The 22,944-nt window shown below is 33.0% G+C and overlaps 1 protein-coding gene across 5 annotated transcripts in view; it reads left to right on the top strand.

The window, feature by feature from the left end:
- spin (lysolipid transporter protein spinster) overlaps positions 1-19,502 on the top strand; it is a 28,576-nt gene extending 9,074 nt beyond the window's left edge. Inside the window, exons 2-9 of one of the 5 annotated variants that reach the window (XR_012723716.1) lie at positions 10,026-10,383; positions 11,471-11,797; positions 11,895-12,156; positions 15,941-16,039; positions 16,143-16,355; positions 16,416-16,557; positions 16,740-16,887; positions 18,187-19,502. Coding sequence is in view for 2 of the 5 variants with exons in the window: in XM_075313383.1 (XP_075169498.1) it covers positions 10,026-10,383; positions 11,471-11,797; positions 12,408-12,669; positions 15,941-16,039; positions 16,143-16,355; positions 16,416-16,557; positions 18,187-18,242 (1,457 nt within the window). In the remaining 3 variants the exon portion in view is untranslated. Of the gene's footprint in view, positions 1-10,025; positions 10,384-11,470; positions 11,798-11,894; positions 12,157-12,407; positions 12,670-15,940; positions 16,040-16,142; positions 16,356-16,415; positions 16,558-16,739; positions 16,888-18,186 lie in introns of all 5 variants that reach the window. The other 4 variants (XR_012723714.1, XR_012723715.1, XM_075313384.1 and 1 more) reach the window with 4 other exon arrangements.
- The last annotated feature ends 3,442 nt before the right edge of the window (positions 19,503-22,944 follow it).

Below are 22,944 nucleotides of genomic sequence, written 5' to 3' on the forward strand. Positions count from 1 at the left end.
TAACTAATTTTGAGCCCGATTTAAAAACTGTAATCAATGAGTTTTTTTTTTTGGATAATTTGTTTTCCATAGAAATTTCTTATATAATTTGGATTTTTGGAATAAATTTATTTATTTATTTATTTTTTTTAAATATAAAATTTATCGAATTAATAAAATAAATGAAAATAAATGTAAGGCCTCTTTACTCTCTTTTTTATACGAAGATAAATATATATTTTTGTATATACCGCTATAAAAGTAACATTTCTTTTGGATTGAGAATTTTCAAGATAAAAAGAAAAGAAAGGTACTCATTGAAGTATCAAAACATCGATTTTTTCACATTTCGATAAAAAATTATAAAAACCAATTTTCTTAGTTGTTAATTTTTTGGCTTTTACTTTTTATGCAATTTCCCATTAATGTCCGTGAAGTTAAAGTTAACTTTATCTTAGCGGAGACAAAAACCGAGCTATGTTCACTTTGTACAAAAGTTCAGCTAAATAATGAACATAGCTCAATTACGTAGGAAGGAAAAATGAATATTAAATAAAATTATTAATTTTTAATGCGAAACATCCTGTAGGTAAACGAAGCTAAAGCAATTTAATAGAAATATGTATAAAGTGCTGGAAAAAATACAAAGATTTATTGAAAATCCCACATAGTCAGCGAAAATTGGACTATAAAACTGAAAGCTAAAATTTAGAATTTAGGTCACTGTGCCAAAAATCGGCATGGGGGGGATATACCAAGTAGTGGTGGAGACAGCTCTCCCCGAGTAGAATACGAATCTGAAATCAGATTATTCAATTGGTTAACAGTTTTTGAGAAATTTCGGTCTTAAGTTGAAATTCAGATTTTGGGCCGATTTTAGTATTTGGGCCACTGTGCCAAAAATCGGCATGGGGGGATATACCAAGTAGCGGTGGAGACACCTCGCCCCGAGTAGAATGCGAATCTGAAATCAGATTATTCAATTGGTTAACAGTTTTTGAGAAATTTCGGTCTTAAGTTGAAATTCAGATTTTGGGACGATTTTAGTATTTTTTTTAATGTTCTAGTTTGGCAATTTTTCGTGAATTTAAATTTTTACTTAAATTGCTTTATAATTCCATACCTACTTGAATTTTTCGGATCTTTTTTTAATTGTTTCATAAAATTAAATGGCTATTTAAATGTTGTTAAATTCCCGAAATTCAATCACAAGCGATAGCCATATCTTAAAGGCGCGCACATCTCCACAACAATTTTATAGCTGAACAAAATTTTACTTTTGTATATAGACCTAACTAGTATTAAAAGAAAATAATCATAGAGATATTCAAATAAAGATAACAATTGCTCTATTTTTTCTTAAATGGACATAAAAGTTTTATAAGGAAAACATATATAAATCAAAACTTACTGCGTCTTTAAATCGAGAGTATGCTCGTTTCATTTGGCGTTTGTTTAAAACGATTGATTGATTGGTGGAATTGCCACCAAATATTAATTTACACTCATTTTGTTTTTCAAAAAACTCCACCATAAATTTGTTTTCCTTATTCCAATTAGAAAAATCAGATAGTGAAATTTTCCTTGATTCCTTCAAATTTAAATAAAAAATCTTTGCAAAAAACCCGTAATAGGAAGGCAGTACCATTTTCGCACGTATAATTTTTCACAACTTGATTTCAAAAGTCACAGTTTTAGAATGACCATGATTGGAGTTTTGAAGTCAAAGGAGCAAACAATTTTACGGCTTTTGGCAGAGCAATAGTCATAGACGTTATTTACATAAAAACGTTCAGTTGCGAAAATTCGCAGAACGCTCTACCAAGTACATAAGCAGTCTCAGCGAACAGCTCTCAACCTCGGTAACCTGTAACGTGATTGGTTAGAATTGCTCTCTATTGTTTCTCAAAGCAAAGTATAGAGCTTTCTCTAATATTTAAAATTGGATTACGATCAAATGCATTGTAAATCTCTCCACTTACAGCAGCCTGTTGAGTCCTGCATTTAAAATAACGAATGAGAAAATTAGCATTGCTCTCTTTAGTTCAGTATAAAGCAGTCGCAGACCTGCTGTGTGATTGGTTGAGTAGATTTTTTATTTCTAACTAACGGGACCATGCTCTCATTCTAACTCATGGATTTTTGGCACAGTGGCCTAAATACTAAAATCGTCCCAAAATCTGAATTTCAACTTAAGACCGAAATTTCTCAAAAACTGTTAACCAATTGAATAATCTGATTTCAGATTCGTATTCTACTCGGGGAGAGCTGTCTCCACCACTACTTTGTATATCCCCCCATGCCGATTTTTGGCACAGTGGCCCAAATACTAAAATCGGCCCAAAATCTGAATTTCAACTTAAGACCGAAATTTCTCAAAAACTGTTAACCAATTGAATAATCTGATTTCAGATTCGTATTCTACTCGGGGAGAGCTGTCACCACCACTACTTGGTATATCCCCCCCATGCCGATTTTTGGCACAGTGACCTAAATTCTAAATTTTAGCTTTCAGTTTTATAGTCAACTTTTCGCTGACTATGTGGGATTTTCAATAAATCTTTGTATTTTTTCCAGCACTTTATACATATTTATATTAAATTGCTTTAGCTTCGTTTACCTACAGGATGTTTCGCATTAAAAATAATAATTTTATTTAATATTCATTTTTCCTTCCTACGTAATTGAGCTATGTTCATTATTTAGCTGAACTTTTGTACAAAGTGAACATAGCTCGGTTTTTGTCTCCGCTAAGATAAAGTTAACTTTAACTTCACGGACATTTCCCATTATGAATAAGAGGAATTTGTTTTTTTTTTCGTTACATACCCATAACCACTTAAAATTTTCTTTCGTCATTTAAGAAAAATACAAAAATGAAGTTAAAATGCATTTAAAATCAGCCATATCCATCGTATGTCGTAAACTTTTATACCAGCAATGTATTGCCATTGCATTTCCAGCTATATTTTGCATAGTAAAGTTTGCTTTTTAATTTCTTCTATGTTTGGGGCACATGGGAAGTTTTCAAATGGTGCAGACACTTTCTCTGCGAGTATGTATGTTGAACATGTTAACAGTAAACAAACTCGAGGTAGTTTCTTGAACTCTCTATTTGATAGTAAGTATATTTATAAGACATAGTGAAAACTATCACCATTGAATAGTTATCTACTACCTCCCGTTTATTGTTAGACGAGTTCGCAAAGATTTGTTATCAGATAAATATGTCATTTGTCGAGGTCAGTGATTTCGTAAGTATGATTTAGAACTACACTCAGGCAAATCTTTTAGCTGGCAGTTTTATTTATTTATATATATATATTTTTTTCACCATTGTGCAATATGGTTTTCTACTTCGCTTACATATGATCCATTTATGGTGATTTGTCCTCCTTTTTAAGTTGATTAATGACACGCCAATTTAGTTTTATAAAACGTGGGCGATTACATTGAACTGCTACTTTTTGGCAGTTTAGGTTAAGGCTATTTTGGATCAAAATACATTTAGTTTTATCAAATATAGCTGATATGTGATATTTTTCAATAATAATGGCTTAAAAATCACTAGCAGTTTAATTTCGTCGAAAGTATTTTAGACAAATTGATTTGCTTATATTATTTTATTTCAGTTGCATGTTATATGCCAATGACCGCGTTTGTATCGATTTTAGGATATTTTTTACTTGCACCCTATTCATTCGTTCCGATTTAACATGTCTGAGTAGCGCATTTTGGTCGCTCTTTTCTGTTGTGTATGCCGGCATACACATTGCCACTACTCATTATACCACTTACTGCAAGAATGCAAAATATCCTAATCGTATTTTGTAAAATGATGTAGGGAAAATAACACAAATTTGTATGTGGTTAATCTAATGGTTCATTCCGGGTTAGTTATCGTTGTTCAACGAAATTAATTTATTACGGGATCTATCTGAGTTTCAACCGAAGACCAAAATGCTTTTCGGTAGTGGTTAATCTCCTCTGAGTAATTATGATGATTTTCTGAGTCGATCAAAGCTTCTATAAGTGGTTTCAAAGAGAGTCACACCGTTCGGTCTCACATATGAAAATATATTTTCATAAGGAGTACAAAGAGGAGCTGGTTATTGCTAAGAAAATCTTCAACTAAAACTTGTAGAAAAGGGATACTCATTTGAATATTTCGATTGCAGAATGCTAAATCAAACGTTAACATTACTGTGAAGAGCTTATTAAAGACTGCTTTATTTTATATTTTATTTGAAACTCGTTTACAATTCCAGTTATTTCCCAATTATCCCAAGCATATCATTCTAGGACTAAAATTTAGTACTACGGACTTATGGTATGGATTTAGTAAATATGAGTTATTATTCGCTTTCTCGTGATATGCATATAAGTAAAGTTGCACTTTTGGTTTATAATTTCCTAATGTTTTCATATTCTCATTTATTGAGGTCAATTTCTTGAATTGAATTCTTTTAATAATGTCAAAAGATTTTTAGAGAAAAAATTTTAACCACAATCAGCCCGTTGCCGTTGAGTGTTGCTAAAAAGGTTATTGGCAACAAAATTGTTTTCTCTAGGCTTAAGCTCGCATATGAATATATAGGCAGGATGACAGACATATCCTTAGAACAGTCTAACTAACCGACGTTCATGAAAACCGGGGTCAATTCATTTTTATCAATTCACACATACATGAGAAGTCTGCCCATCTACATTCAATAAAAAATATTCCTTGATATTGATAGTTCAGGGGAACAGCCCAATTTACCTACTATAGAAATTTTCTTTTAATATATTTGTATATTTTCAGGCGGCACACGTGTCCGCTTCAAAGCATTATGATACGAGACAAATCTAGAAATTGAAACATAAACTCGATTATTTTTTGAAGCACCGATCACATCACGAGATCAAATTTTCCAAAAATATCATTGATTAAGAGGTGAAGAAAAAGGTTTTTTTTATTTCAACTGAGTAAAACCCATCTAGTAATTTTAAAATATTATTATATACAGCTTATCACTAAAATTTAACATTAGCAAGCAAGTGAAGAAAAAGGTGACATAATATTCCAACGAGTACGAGTATGTTATGATAATGTAAACCAACTGTTTACAAACAATTGCATCTGTATTTTTATTTGTCTACAACTTATCTATTGCGCTTCAATATTACGTTTTCATCAACAAATAGGTGTTTATTTTGTTATACAAAACAAAAAATTAACAAACACTTGATGACATATAATAATAAAACAGTTACTTAATTCAATTAAAATATTTTAATTAAATAAACTTTACGTCATTTAATTATTCCACAAATAAGTCGAATGTTGGAATAGTTTAAATGTGTAAATCTATGTAAATAGGAAGCTATAGTGGACGTTTAACAATGTATATGGATTAGTGTTTTGTTTTTATTAACGCTTTCTCTAAATATTTATAGAATCCACTACAGCATATTTGCGGTATATTTGGAATTAAAACAAAAAAGTCAAAACCATTGAAATTTCTAGAAAATGTAGTATAACTCTCAAACAAGTAAACCCATGTCAATTTTTTGGTTGTAGTTTGTGCCAAATATTTGAACCTGCTTTCCGAAGCCATTGTTGTTGCAATTATATATGCACATAAATAGTATCTTTGTGTCTGTCACCATGTCTGGTAGAGACCATGGTAAGATATTGCTAGGCCATCAACTGGTTTATAAAGCTAAAAGTTGATTATATTTCATGCCGGCATTTAAAAAAACCGTCACCACTGCTGAGCGCCTGCAAGAGCCTAGCTGATGTTTCATTGTGTTCTTTAAATAGCTTTTGACGTGTAAATATGATCACTGCTCTCACTTCTCTTTCTTGGAGACAAGGTCTTCACAGAAAATTCCCAAAAGTGTAGGTTTTGCAACGTTGGCAATATATTTTCAAAGTAAAAAAGACGTACATTGATACAATCATCCATACGAATATATTTTGGCGTTAACTTCGCATACATTCAATAGCCAAGCCTTCATTCAGTGTCATAGCCACGTTTGTTTATAATACTCGTTCTTCTCTTACTGTTTTGTATTTTATCCACTCTTTCTCGTTTCTCTCAATCGTTTCCTATTCACACTTCCCAGCAACGGCTCTTTATCGCCTTTGGGACGAAAGCATAAGCTGTAAGACGAAGGCCTGAATGCGGGTAACTGAAGTGCTGACTGAGCAAGTTTTGTGCACACACGATTCCATAGTTTATTTTACTATGTTGGCTTTCTACTGACATTCGGTTAATAAGACTCTGACTACGTACACATCGTACGTCGGTCGTTTGTCGTTACGTCATTTTTGGCGAACGCATCGAGCTCTGATTGGTGGAAAAATATCGTATGATAAAATGTTTTCATTGAAAATCAAACGAAGCAGCACCCCACAGCAGTGGTAGCTGTAGGAAATACAACGACACACAACTGGTACATTGGACCAGAAGTGCTCATCGCAATAAAAATAATGCCAAACAACATCATCATTCGATATTCAATGAATCAACCATCCATTGTGAGCAAATAACCAACATCTCGTTTGGTTGCTGTCACTGATCCCCTTCTCTAATCCATTTGTTGTTTGAAAGTACGTCATCGTCACTTAGCCATTTACGGAATCTAAAATATTTGCTTATGGTTTGATGCATTCCGAAGTTTCCTAATTCTTTATGAAGCGTCGAAATGATTTATCTGTCAACGTAGTTGCCAGATTTTTTATTATTCTTAACAGATTCTTACAGGACTGTTTTGGCAAACAGGTTCGGAAAAATTTTGCAAAATTTTGTCGAATTGAAATCACTTCTATTTGAGCCCACGAATTTCATGTTGTATTGCTTATTGTTTTATACCACTACGACAAAATATGTCCAAAACACAAAATGGTAGCAAATTATCAGAGTTGATTTTTCATTTTTAATTAATTGGTGATTGAAGCAATTTCAATTAAAAAATTAATTGGATCAATTAATTTAGTAATAAAATCAGGAATCGACAGTTTCACACACAGCAAGATATTGTAATTTTTTAATTAATGTATGTGAGTTGATGAGGTATTACTACAATTGTAAATAATTTATCAACATTGTGGTTTGCGGTTGATTTTGCCGAAGCTTAATTTGTCAAAAAGACGAGCGACTTTCAAAGCTGATACTATAGACAAGGCACAATTCCATTGTAAACAAACTCTAGGAGGGCTCTGCTTCTAAAGTCGCCATTGCAAAAATGTGGCTTTTTTATGGCTTATGGATCGAGTTGAAAAAAAATGTTGACCTCATAACCTATTGTTACTGTACATCAATATTGCAATCATTAGTTTTCATACAAATAAAATATGTAATAGTATCTAATAGTTGTCAAGAAGTTTATGGCGATTTTTCGAGTATGGCCTGAAAATTGACGATAAAGCTAGACACTCAGTACATGTACCACTTAAGTCTTTTTTAAATAATTCATCATTTCGCAGAGCCACACATCTGGTAACATTGCCGTACTAAACAACGGCAAAATGGCATATATGTTACTTGCTGCTATCTTTTGGTTTTGACCATATCAAAACAACGTGCCTTTTGCAAAATAATATGAAAAGCTTTTTATGCACTACAAATGCTTCGTTATTATACGTTTTCATTTTCTGTTCTGTGCCTAACCACCACCAGCTGATTAGGCAATTTCATATGCAATACTCGAAACAATGTCTGTCCACGACGAACTAAGCGAAGCGATTGAATTTTTGATTTTTCTGTTTTTGGCTAAATATGTTAGCTGTTTGCAATAATTTGTGGTGGTGTGATGGTTTCTTTTTCTTTAGTTCCAATTACGTGTCTTCTGTTTTTGTTCGTTCTGTTTATATTTCAGTAAAATACAACCACACATTTGCAGCGCATTTTCGCTTGTAGTTTTGCGTTAAAGTTTGTTGCAAATTGAGGTTTTATTACACGAGCCAAGAACTTCAATTAAAATTTCAAAACTTTAACATTCACCTTCTATAAAACAATGCATTTAGCTGATAGCCTAAGTAGCTAATTATTCTCTCTTATTCTCTATTATTCTTATATTTACTATAAGTTTAATAAATAAATAAATAAATAAAAACAATGTAAAAATAATTAGAATATCAATTAGAATACCAATATACCTAAAAAAAGATTTGGACACAACGCATATATTTAATTCTATATCACTAATTTGCTCTGTTCAAAGTAGCTAGATGTAGTCAGATATGACCTCTTATTAGATCCAAGCATTTTTAGATAGTTTTTACATACACAGGAAGAAATATCACTATGTTATCGATAAAAAAAAATTTATTCAATTATTTTTAAATTCAATATTTAGTATTTAGTAACTCAATATTTTTTAAAACACGTTGATAATTGAAATTATCATTGAAGCAATTTCACTTAGAAAATAATTTTCTATGGTACATATTGTTTTGAAAATCTATCATTGATGGTCAATAGTGCAACTAAATCTTAAATCTTATTTCCATGAACAATTTTTAGCCCTGTTGTTTTAAATTTAAATCTCAAAAACGTTTTACTAATATTTATCAGCGAAAGGTGCCCCGCCGTACTGAAACTGTTAAATTTACGAACTTGAGTTATTATATTAACCAGTTGTGCGAGTATCTGCAGTATCTAGTATCACTTGTATTCTATACTTAGATAACACTAAAACACAAAGATAACAGAAACAAATAATTTGTTTCCTAACTTGCAAATCCTTGATTTTTAATTTTAATTAAGAATATAAACCGAACAGACAATTTCATTGTCCCTACGTATTTCATATACCATTCTTATTCTTCAATCGCGTTGCTAAAAAAAAGCTTCCATATATTCCATTCAATTCATAATATTTGTTAAATTCCAGCAAAAGACCTTGCGTTAGCATATACACAAATTAGCAGAAATGAATATTTTGCGTCTGTTCATATAAAAATTCGCACTCCATGTAATTATCAAAACAAAACAAAATTGCATTGACGTCTTTGATCTTGAATAGGTTAATGGTAAATAGTACATGCTAATATTTGTTGCAAATTAAAATTCCAATATCCTGAACATTGATTAAATATTGAATTTGTTGTATATTAGCATTATTATTTGTTGTAAAATACTGCAATTTTGTTGGCGAACAATGTTTGGGATCATGGTAACTGTGGCCAGTGTATGTTTAAGTAACAGATACACTGAACAGATATTTCCTTTACACCTCCTCAAGCTAATCATGGAAAACTAAAAGTCAAAGAAATTTCAATAAGCTATAAAATAAAATGTTTTATATATACAATTTAATAATGAAAAATATAGGACAAAGAAATTGATTAAAAGAAATACAGGGGTCCAACATTTTGACCAAAAAGTCGTCCGGACACTTGGTTCTACATAAGTATCACAGCTTAAAAATTAAATTAAAAAAATGAAGCTATATTCGTATAAATAACTTTTTTTATTTAAAGGGCATATAATTGAAAGATTACATTTATTTCCACTATCACAAATACTATAAATAATTCTGTAATCCGCATTTGCCGAATACATACTTAATTTCTGAGGGACAATGCTTCAATGGATGTCAATGTTACTTGCATATTTAAAGTGAAAATTCGGTGTTTTCATGCTTGTATTGCATACTTTTCTATAGTTTGTTTTACCAAGGAATGGAATATTTCATATTGTTTTGGTTGTTGTTGTTGTTGTAGCCCTTTGGAGTTGGTATTTTCGAGTTTTTCGGGAAATAAGCATACTCCAAATGGGGGTTTGCAGTCCTTGGACAGGGTTGAAAACCCTGTGTCCGCCCCGGGCCGTAGACCCGACTGCAACGAGGGCGGTATTGTTTTGGTAATCAGCTTTTGATATAAATATAAACAATAGGAATAAAGAAAACAGAATTTATTATAAATATATATATATGTATGTATGTTACACAAATGAATAATATTTATTTGCTTAGATTTAATTTCAATATGGGTTCTATAATCACAAAATTCAAAATCAATGTTAATAATTGTTTGGTCTTCATTTATATTTCAGGTGTTCTGGATGCTATACAAACAGATTTCCAAATGCCGGACGATCACGCGGGCCTATTGCAAACCGTTTTTGTCATATCTTATATGGTGTGTGCGCCAATTTTTGGGTACATGGGTGATCGATATTCAAGGCGTTGGATTATGGCCATTGGTGTATTATTGTGGTCCACAACAACACTGCTGGGTTCATTTATGAAAGATGCTGGCTGGTTTATGACATTCCGTGCTTTAGTGGGAGTGGGAGAGGCCTCTTATAGTACCATTGCCCCTACAATTATATCGGATTTGTTTGTGCATGACCTTCGTTCTAAAATGTTGGCAGTATTTTATTTCGCCATACCAGTTGGTTCTGGTTTCGGGTGAGTGCGATGCCATTTGTATATGCATGTATTTATATATTTACTTGAATCTGTGTATATTGTGTGGTTCGATTTAATGAAATAATGTTAATTTGCCAAATGCTCATCAAGTTCAAGATCACCACGTGTGAACAAAAAAAATGAAATGTTTTTTAATCATTTGATAACTTTAATTAAATCGAAGAAGAAAACTGTTGTATCTGTTGTATATGTAAACATGATGAGAAAATATGTTCAGATATCGTATGTTCGCATTCAATTGGATGTCATTCAATTTTCTTAAAACTTCACAATGGCAAAGTAATTTAACCAACCAACCATTTGACCCCCATTGTACCTATGTGTATACGTATGATGATCAACGTATTCTTCTAAACATCCATCAATTCTATTTAATTTTGTTGGTTGATAATTTCTAGAGTCATAATTGAATCACGAAGAGATAAATCAATTGACATTTTCAGCCCATCAACCTGAATAAATGTACTCAGTTATGATATTTTTGTTTTTAAATTGATATTGAACTTTTAACCTGAATTAAAATTTAATTGCATTTGTCCGTATGTATATATAATTTTAGGCATAGCATAAAAATATCAATGTAACTAAGTGGACATTGGAACGTGGGGTAATGTTTTATGGTAAATGGTTCGATATATTAAGAGGAAATGTAGCTTACTTATCACAGCAAATTTAAAATGCAATAACCTTAATTGTTATTTATTGGCAAATATTCAAATAAATAAATAAATGTGATACTAAGTCAGACAGTTTGTAAATGTACTTTCGAACAGGATTTGAATTGTTGAATGAAATACAGACGAACATCTCCATAATGAATCTTCACAGGAACAGATAATTGCTTCTAATATACAAACTTCACATATTCTATCTTTTAAATACTTTCTCCAATATTTCCGAAAACAGTTTCAACTGCTTGTTATTGGCAATTCCAACAATTTAGTAATTCAAAATAAGTTATTTTATATTTTTAATTATTTAGTAATTCAAAAGAATGTTTCCTTATTTTTATTTGTTTTATATTTGCAAATTAGCAGCATTAATTTTTTTTTAATTTTATTTACAGTTACATTGTTGGTTCTGAAACAGCCAACTTTGCTGGAGATTGGCGTTGGGCATTACGTGTTACACCTATTTTGGGTATAGCGGCTGTGGCATTAATTATGCTAACTAAGGATCCCGAACGTGGTGAAAGTGAAGGCTCCCATAATCTCGCCAACACTACATACACAGAAGACGTCAAATATTTGGTTAAGAACCGCTCTTTTATGCTTTCTACTGCTGGTTTCACTTGTGTTGCCTTTGTAGCTGGAGCTCTAGCATGGTGGGGACCAAAATTCATCTATTTGGGATTGAAGATGCAACCTGGCAATGAAAATATCACCCAAAATGAGTAAGTATTCGCACACAACGAGCAACTATCAGAAACAGTCTTTATTGTCAAAAATTGTGTGACAATCACACAATATAACAACATTTTGTGTAATTAGCGTATCGTACAAGTTTGGAGTGATTACCATGATTGCTGGCCTGATTGGTGTGCCTCTGGGTTCAATCATGGCGACCCGTCTGAGACCCAATTACGAGAACTGTGATCCACATATATGTGCTGCTGGCTTACTGAGTTCCGCCCCCATGGTTTTTGTGGCACTGGTACTCTCGCAAACAAGTGGGGCATGGTGTTTCTTTTTCATATTTGGCGCCCAACTGGCTTTGAACCTATGCTGGTCGATTGTTGCAGATATTTTATTGGTAAGACTTTGAATAGAATACGGAATATGTTTAGATTTCTAAGAAGTTTTTAGCCACTGCTTCTTGCCACCAACAAATGCCATCATCGGAGTTTTCGAAAACTACTTGTACGAACGCTAAAAGAGTTTTGTTTTTTAACTGAGAATACGTTTCTATTTTCAAAATTATATTAAACATTTTGTATCTTTATTTTTCTTTCCTCTTCCACTACTATTCCATGGCGTTCGTTAAATTGTTGTTCTTGAAAACAGTGTGTCTCTGAAATTTGGCGCCATTACTATGATTGCTGGCATAATTGGTGTGCCTATGGGTTCCATTTTATCTACCAAATTGGTTAAAAAATTTCCAACTGCGGATCCATTGATCTGCGCCTTTGGATTAATAATCAGTGTACCTCTAATGACGTTAGCTATGATTATTGTGTCCCAAAATACCATATCCACATATATTTTAATATTTTTGGGTCAATTGTCATTGAATATGAATTGGGCAATTGTTGCTGATATGTTACTGGTAAGATATCTGAATATTTGTAATATTTTTCAACCTTGTCTACTAGATCATTTTGTAAATTTTGATGTAAATGTTGTTTATGATTTGCGATTAATATTTACTGTTATAATAATTAACCCTCATAGATAAATGTAGTAAATTGGATGTATGTATGTTATAGTAATGAACACCTCATGGATAATTGTTTCACTTTCTCTACAAACACAATCACATTTTAAATTTTATTTACATACATGATAATTCTATTGTATGGGTTTATTTAGACAGTTAAAATTTCCCTGTAATTTGAGATTTAATCATATTTGCATATTGACATCATACTATCTCTCAAAGATAATCATTGATTTTATAGATCAATGCTTCTTAAGTGTTCTATTGTTTTTTTTTCTTTTCTCTGGTGTTGGTAATTTTTGATTAATATTTCTTTCCACATTCTATTGCACATGCTAACATACGGTTATATATTTACCTTCCTCCCACACAATAAATAGCAAATTCTCAATTTATAAATAAGTATTCTTTGCACAATTACACTCAAAAACACACAAATCATTTCCACAAAAAAGGTGAAAGCTTATTGCACAAAATTGTTTGTATAACAGGCGGCACACACCCTCCTTGTAATTGTGAAAATTATGCATTATATGCGACGTCACCAGTATATACCAGGTTAAACGTATTATAATATTTTAAATTCTTTTATCCTCCCCACCCAAAGACTGTAATGTTTCCGAATACTCATTTCATCAAGGGAACACACCCCCAAGTGTTATATTGCGATTTATTAAAATATTTACTCTGGTATAAAAGTGGCTACTCCCCAAGGACAAAACACCACAAACAGGTTTTTACACATTTTTATAGGATGGAGTGTCTGAACAGCAGGGGGGGATAAAAAGGAAATGTGAGGAAGTGGGGTCCAAATCATCCCTCAAAAATTGCACTTGAATAAATGAATATTATCATTTATTAAAGGATGATGAAATGTGTAGCAAATATAAAAGACCAATTCATTTTAGCCCTCCAACGGCAGCTCAATTAATTCCATGCATGTGTGCAAACTTGTTTGGATATTGAATCGTAATAAATGTTCTATCTTCTACCCGGAAGCCATAATTGCTAAATCAAGGATTACAAATTCCATAGTTTCGATGATTACTTAATTTCTTTTCGAACGGGTCTAAATAAATTCTTGAACGTTTTTATTACTTTGTTAAAATATACGTGAAGGGGTAGACATGACTATCCGCCTAAGGACGCGGTCGGTAGGAAACTAACAACTCCTCCACCCAAGAGATAGTTCCGAGGAACATGAGCCAGAGACATATAAAGGGTGATTTGTTAAGAGCTTGATAACTTTTTTTTAAAAAAAAAACGCATAAAATTTGCAAAATCTCATCGGTTCTTTATTTGAAACGTTAGATTGGTCCATGACATTTACTTTTTGAAGATAATTTCATTTAAATGTTGACCGCGGCTGCGTCTTAGGTGGTCCATTCGGAAAGTCCAATTTTGGGCAACTTTTTCGAGCATTTCGGCCGGAATAGCCCGAATTTCTTCGGAAATGTTGTCTTCCAAAGCTGGAATAGTTGCTGGCTTATTTCTGTAGACTTTAGACTTGACGTAGCCCCACAAAAAATAGTCTAAAGGCGTCAAATCGCATGATCTTGGTGGCCAACTTACCGGTCCATTTCTTGAGATGAATTGTTCTCCGAAGTTTTCCCTCAAAATGGCCATAGAATCGCGAGCTGTGTGGCATGTAGCGCCATCTTGTTGAAACCACATGTCAACCAAGTTCAGTTCTTCCATTTTTGGCAACAAAAAGTTTGTTAGCATCGAACGATAGCGATCGCCATTCACCGTAACGTTGCGTCCAACAGCATCTTTGAAAAAATACGGTCCAATGATTCCACCAGCGTACAAACCACACCAAACAGTGCATTTTTCGGGATGCATGGACAGTTCTTGAACGGCTTCTGGTTGCTCTTCACTCCAAATGCGGCAATTTTGCTTATTTACGTAGCCATTCAACCAGAAATGAGCCTCATCGCTGAACAAAATTTGTCGATAAAAAAGCGGATTTTCTGCCAACTTTTCTAGGGCCCATTCTCTGAAAATTCGACGTTGTGGCTCGTTAGTAAGTCTATTCATGATGAAATGTCAAAGCATACTGAGCATCTTTCTCTTTGACACCATGTCTGAAATCCCACGTGATCTGTCAAATACTAATGCATGAAAATCCTAACCTCAAAAGAATCACCCTTTATATCATTCAGTACCTTGTTTCCTTTACTGCAATTTGGAAATTCCTTATGTCACCTTACCAACATACGGTGATGAATTTAATTTAAATTTAGCATGACATTTATTTTTTATGTAAACATATTCAAATTAAACTTCAATATACATTATTTTTGATATTTTTAACATTGGTATTGGTCAGGTGTGAGGATCAAAAAAAAAAAACTTATTCATATTTGATTCAAATAATTAGTTTTTTTTGGCGCATTTCCTGATTTATTTTCATATTTTTTTTTCGCAAAATTGAACCAACACCAGAACTAGTATTCTATTTTCTATTGTTCTCTGTGCCGTTTTGTTTGTTTATGTACTTTGTAGATTTTGTTGTTATTATAACAGTAAACAAAAATCTGTAGTAAACAACACATTATATTATTTTACAAAATGAACACTTGCATTGTATGTATAAATGAGATGGAGAGCAACAACAGCAATTGGTAACAATTCATATTCTTTGAAGCCAAATGTATATGTGGTGGTTCATAAAGATAACAAATCAAATCATTTATATTGGCTATTGCTTTTAAAGACTGCAACCTTACGAAAATTTTTATGATAAATACTTCTCTCATATGGAATTTTATTGGCTACACCAAAACGCCTAAAAGTATGCTAAATGCTCGACTATTTATATTCGATTAGTGTGTACAGTACATATTTAGCAAGTACTGTACGCTAATACAGTTCATGTGAGAGAAGGAATATAACGGTTTCAAGAATGTGGCGACATCTATTCTCTTCTCGATGAAATTGCGAAATTCGTGGGGGAGAATGGTTTTTCTAGTATTATTTAAGTGGCTCCATCTCTTAGGCACTTTATACACTATAATTATTTGTTCTTAATTGTTTGCGTTGGTTTTGGGTGCATGTCGTGGCTAATGTTCTAAATCTTATTTTTAGTTTGGGACCGTGTTTATGTGTTAAATTGCTTGATGTAAATGATATTAATTATTATTCTAATCAATTTCAGTATGTGGTAGTACCTACACGTAGATCAACAGCCGAAGCGTTCCAGATTTTGATATCACATGCGTTAGGAGACGCTGGAAGCCCCTACTTAGTGGGAGTGGTAAGTAATCTCAATAAGCACAAACATTTGAATGCGCAACACTTCTCAAGTGTATTTGTGGTCGACAAATTTGGTTTATTTTCTAATAAAATGTTAATTTCAGCTATCAGAAGCAATAAAAAAACATCTGCGATCAACTGCCCATCGAGTTACGGAATTTGTTAGCAGCGGCGCTCTCCAAAGCTTATCTCTGACCGTTGTAGAAGCTGCAAATTCCGCAATTGTCAATGCGACAACAGTAATGCCTATTGAATCAAATTCAACAGGAATTGTAACAAGTACACCAATGACAATGCAAGCGTTTAGTCCGCATGAGGTACAGATATAAACAATATTTCCACACACAATTTTATTAAATATAATTTTAATTTCACAGGATACTGACTTAACAAAGTTTGAAGCTTTACAATATGCTCTATTCTCAACCAGCTTTGTTGAGGTTTTGGGTGGTATATTCTTTTTGATAACTGCTGCCTTTATCATTAGTGATAAAAATAAAGCTAGTCAAGCCATTCGTGGTAAGTTCTACTATTTATTCTTTGCCTATATACAAATTCATAAGGTCTTTGATTATTGGCCATTTTACAGTTAAATGTGTTGAAATTTGACAATTTTATATTGGTCCCAAATTACTTATGAATTTGTAATACTTTTAGATTGGATTTTTTGTTTTATATAAATTACAAAATTTTTTCTCTAGTTTTCGAACTCACAGACATCATATCCGACTGTAATAAAATTGATGAAGCGAATGATTCGTCTAGTTTTTGAATAACATTGAAATTACAAAAGTATATCCAAAAAAATGTTTGGTACAATTAGAAATAAAAGCACAAACTTTTTATTAGGTGGGTTCCGATTGAAATGATGAGATTGCGTTTATACCTATTTTGTTTCGACCATTGACTAACGATTATTCCCACGGGATTTTTGAAGAGTGTACTAACAAAAACATAATTTAAAGTATTTTAAAGCCAAAATCCGAAAAAGCATGCTTTAATTACAAATTTAAAAACGATATAAATCGAGCCTTTGCAATTGTTAACCCCCCCTAATTTCCAACCGTACTTGCTTAAAATACTCTGCACAAGTGAAGTCGGCAATTTTAATCCATATGTTATATTCCCTATTAGGAATTCCAGTATTTTTACTGTCTGTTCGCGAAACCCAAAATCGACATTAGACGTTTCGTTCGTGTGGAATAAAACTGAAATAAATAGTTGTGATTCTAGAGACTCTTGTCGTCGAGATATCAATAACGATTTGTCTCTAGGTGAACGAAAATTACACGAAGAGGCATCACTTCAGTCGGGCTGAAAATATCGTGTTGGCTTCAAAAATCTGCTGATATTGTATAGGGAGGAATACGTCGAAAGTCAACTGAGACTTTTTTTAAAGTCGATGTCAATTTTTGGCAAAATTGACTTTTGCATTTTTTGAATATGAAGTCAAATTGACTAATAGACTTTGGATGTTGGTCAAAACGACCGTTTATATGTCCATTTTCCCACATTCTCTACAAAGTGAATATAAATTAATTCCATAATCTTGGTGTTTTACTTTCCATATTCACCGAATTTCATAGTGAAAATTGAATCAAAGTATTTCCGGTTATTCGAAATAGAATTTCAAAACAGTTTAAAAGAGAAAATTCGGATATAAAATTTGGGTATTTATTGGAAAACAATATTTTCAGTTTTTTTTTTTTTTTTAACACAAGGCAGCAGGGAGCTACAAAGCAGATGGATTCTACACAGTCGAGACCTAACACCAAAAATTTCTTTGTCAATGGTTTATTCACTCTTACTTATGTTGGTGAAATTGTGGTGTGCTTCAAAGCTTATGTGGTATTTGGGTCTTGTCTGAAAGCTTTGGCCCACTTTGGATGGGGCCATATAATAGTATTAGAGAAATGGGCGAATGTTAAATGAAGCCAAATTGCTAGTTTGATTCAACAATTATATGTAATCGGTGCTTTTATTGTCCTATGGATTGCCTATTATTGTGTACGATTTCTTATGGTAGTCACTTATCTTTCTAATGTGTATTTTACGCGATGTTTTGAGTTCATGCATGTCTTAATTATTTTATTTGTCAATATAAAATTCATAAATATTTTTCTAATTTTATATTTTGTTCTATTCCAGAAGGCCATCAAGCCGTGCCAAATCATGCCCCCGTTTATATTGATGAAATTTCATAAATTTCATAGCAAATGCTACAGCAACCAAATTAGTAATAAAACTCCATTTTTGCGAGAACATCAATTTCATTTATACATGTCTCCACATAGGAAATGTGTGAATGTTTCGATGCAACAGACTGATGAACATACAAAACAAAATCATTTTTCATGCTAAGTTAAGTTTATCCATAAACAACGGCTAGAATGTTTTTCAAAGAGAATTATGGAAACACTGACATACATCATTGCTTCGTGCCTGCCCCTCAGGAGGTACTAGTTCCTAACAAAGAGAATGTTGAACATTATTAGGAAATATCTCTGCATCAGATAATATCCTCTGATTTATCTCAACTTTTAGATATACACATACATAAATATTATAGTATTTTTCGTTGTTATATTGTAACATTTCTTGCTATTTGTTTTTTTTTTTATTTATATAGAGCGGTAAAAAAGGAAAGAACCTTAGTATTAATTTCTTTTTTTTTATAGATATTTACAATCTCTTGTAATGTAATTTTAAGATAATTTTGGGAATGATTTGTTTTTTATCTTTTAACTGCAATCCATGATAGTTTTTTCATGCTCACCAAAAAATCTTTGAAAAATGTATAAATATTCTACTAGCACCTCTCATCTATTAGTTATATATTACAATTAATTTATAGCATATATTGTCACTCATTAGGGAATCTTCATTAAACATCTGTAAATATTAGTTTCATAGCTCAGAAATCATTTGTAATCATTAACTATAAAATCTAGAAATTTTATAGAGTAATGTTAGTTAGTGGTTTTTTACTTTCAAAAACAAAGAGTGGAAAATGAAAGCAATTTAGAAAACAAAAACAACAGCACATGCTCATTTAAACCAACATTAAGTTAATTAACCTTTATGCTTTATTTCCAACATCAAATATCGACCAATTGTCACTCCAAAAGTCATTAGTCGCTAAGATTGTTTTTTTATACCACTCAACTCAATGTATTATTATACAGAAATTAGAATGAAAGAAGTAATGAAATTCATTTTATTTATTTAGTCCTTGAAAAATCTGAGAATTATGAAAACCCCAAAATTTAAGATTATTTACAAATTTGGAGCATAGGAATATTGAGAAAAGCAAAAGACTGTAGTAATGTTTTGAAATTTGTAAAGAAAGAAGAACTATAAATACAATATGTAAATTGAAAGAGATAACAAATAAATCAAAACCTAACAGCCTCTAGATTTAATTTTAATTATTGAAATAAAAAGAAATATGAAATTGAAAATAATGTTTTGTGATTAATGGAGATATGGGGTTACGTGGGTATTAAAGGTGAAGAAGAAGTACCCATACCTAAAGTTTTTCAATCAACGCGTAAATTGAATGGCATAGTACGATGTTAAGAATGTTCTAGAATAGAATAAGAAGAGGGGAAATTGTCCAACATTATAGCATATGCTTCTAATTTGCAACGGACACCAGTAATCGGTTAATTGGATTCCAACATAACAACCGTGAGTGGATAGTGAAACAAAATATGGGATACATATTCGGTTAATCCGAAAACTGGTTTCGAACAGCGGTCGCCGACAATGAAAGTTCTTATCAATGAAGTTAAATTGTCTGCTTTAAATTAAGCTATTTTAATAAAGTAATCGGGAAAATTTCAACGAGAAAAGGGAACATAGTACCGGCCTTAAACTCGAACTTAATACCCACGTATAAATGGTGCAAAAGAAGAATAAAATTATAACTTTATGGTAAGATATATAATAACTTGAAAAGGAATGCTCTAAGCAACAATACAATAATTTTATTTCCTTTAGCGTGAAAAATCACTATTTTAGCGCTATGATACGTACTTAAAGGGTGATACGGCAAAAATTTGGTCAGTATAAACTTGACGTATTTCTTTCAATTTTGTATTTGAAAAACCTGAACACCCCTCATTTTGAAGGTGTGTGTGTAGAATGTTGCTCCTATTTTGATTTTGGAATTCACTCTTCAGTTGTCAAAATGCCGTCCAAGCAAGAAGAGCAGCGTATCAACATTTTGCTCGCGCATGACGAAAATCCGAGCTACTCGCACGCAAAGCTGGCAAAATCGCTAAAAGTTGCCAAATCAACCGTTACAAATGTAATTAAAGTGTTTGGGGAACGTTTGTCGACAGCCAGGAAGTCTGGAACGGGGGGAAATCGAAAACCGGAAGCCGCTGAGACGATAAAGAGAGTTGCCGGTAGTTTCAAGCGAAACCCTAACCTCTCTCTCCGAGATGCCGCAAATAAGCTGGGTGTATCGTCTACAACCATGCATCGAGCCAAAAAACGAGCCGGACTATCGACTTACAAGAAGGCAGTGACTCCAAATCGCGATGATAAACAAAATACGACGGCCAAAGCGCGATCCCGGAGGCTGTACACGACGATGCTGACGAAGTTTGACTGCGTGGTAATGGACGACGAAACCTACGTCAAAGCCGACTACAAGCAGCTTCCGGGACAGGAGTTTTATACGGCAAAAGGAAGGGGAAAGGTAGCAGATATTTTCAAGCACATAAAACTATCAAAGTTCGCAAAGAAATATCTGGTTTGGCAAGCCATCTGTACCTGTGGCTTGAAAAGCAGAATTTTCATAGCTTCCGGGACCGTCAACCAAGAAATTTACGTGAAAGAGTGTTTGAATAAACGTCTGCCGCCTTTCCTGAAGAAACACGGTTGTTCCGTACTGTTTTGGCCGGATTTGGCATCTTGCCATTACGGTAAAAAGGCCATGGAGTTGTACGCCGCCAACAACGTGCAGGTGCTTCCCAAGGACAAGAACCCTCCCAACACGCCAGAGCTCCGCCCAATTGAGAAATACTGGGCTATTGTCAAGCGGAACCTAAAGAAGACCAAAAAAACTGCTAAGGACGAGCAGCAGTTCCAGGCAAACTGGCTTTCTGCGGCGAAGAAGGTGGACAAGGTGGCTGTACAAAATCTGATGGCAGGTGTCAAGCGTGAGGCCCGGCAATTCGGATTTGGAAAAGCGAAAGCCTAACTGAATATTTTTCCTGAATTTTATACTAATTGAACTTGAAAAAGAAATTTAATTTGATTTTTTAAATAAACGATTTCACCGATTTACACGCGTTTTCCCTTGACCAAATTTTAACCGTATCACCCTTTAATACAAGCCTTAAAGTCGAAAAAATTCGATAGTAATTTTCTCTTCGCTTCCGAAATCAAGCAAAGTATAATGCCTATTTTAAGCCACACACATTAACTAGCACTAATGAGATTTCAACTTATATGATAATTCCTATTTTTTATTTTCGGTTCAAAATTAAATATGAGATTTAAATACAAAAAATGAAAAATTCATTGTAATAAAATTAACATTTAAAACAAACTAAGTATTAATTCATGCTGTACTTCCACATTGAGTTCCGTTAAGATGACCCCTTTACTAATGGCAGATGTTCATCTTTGTCTTCACTAATTTGAATATACTGAAAGAATTTCTTAAGGCGAGTATTAAGTTCGAGTTTAGCCGCTAAAATCGTTTTTTTTCACTAAAGTGAAAATTAAATCAGTATAAAAGGCATAAAATTATACATATTTGTTGCAGATTTCATTATAACTTGATGGGGAACAGCCCAAAGCAAATTTTCACAAAGTTTGTATTCCTTAAAATGGAGTATTAAAGAAAAGTAATCGCGAAATAATGACGATTTTAGTGGCTAAACTCGAACTTAATACCCCCCTTTAGAAGAGATTTTTTTTCTAAAAGCTTTTCTTTAAAAGCTAATAAAAAGTTTTTTGTTTTAAATAAATGCGAGGGTTAATAAAGCGCGAGGAAAGTATTTTTTCTTTGGGTGCAGGGCACACAATGTACCTGTTGAAATCACGCTAGCTTTCGCACGAAACAAGCTATCGACTTGAAACTGGCACAAGTAGTTGTTATTGATGTAGGTCAGATGGTATAGCAACTGGGCCATGTGGGACCACTTTTAGCTATAGCTCCAATATAAACCGACCCACCAGATTTGGCTGTTGAAATTTGACACTTGGTGTTAGTATATGACATCTAACAATCATACAAAAATTGGTCCATAACGATCCATAATTATATATAGCCCCATATAAACCGATACCCAGATTTGATTTCCGGAGCTTCCTGGAGATGCGCAATATATAGTTTTTATCGATTATCTTGAGAAGGGAAAAGCCATCAACAGTGACTATTATATGGCGTTATTGGAGCGTTTGAAGGTCGAAATCGCGGCAAAACGGCCCCATATGAAGAAGAAAAAAGTGTTGTTCCACCAAGACAACGCACCGTGCCACAAGTCATTGAGAACGATGGCAAAAATTCATGAATTGGGCTTCGAATTGCTTCCCCACCGTATTCTCCAGATCTGTCTCTCAGCGACTTTTTCTTGTTCTCAGACCTCAAAAGGATGCTCGCAGGGAAAAAATTTGGCTGCAATGAAGAGGTGATCGCCGAAACTGAGGCCTATTTTGAGGCAAAACCGAAGGAGTACTACCAAAATGGTATCAAAAATTTGGAAGGTCATTATAATCGTTGTATCGCTCTTGAAGGGAACTATGTTGAATAATAAAAACGAATTTTGAAAAAAAATGTGGTTTTCTTTGTTAGACCGGGGACTCATCAGCCAACCTGTTAATATATTCTAACATATTATCATCTATGTCCCCCAAACATTTAGTGTTAGTTTAGTAGCATTACAT

This window comes from Haematobia irritans, chromosome 5 (genome assembly GCF_050003625.1).
Source record: "Haematobia irritans isolate KBUSLIRL chromosome 5, ASM5000362v1, whole genome shotgun sequence".
Lineage (NCBI taxonomy): Eukaryota > Metazoa > Arthropoda > Insecta > Diptera > Muscidae > Haematobia > Haematobia irritans.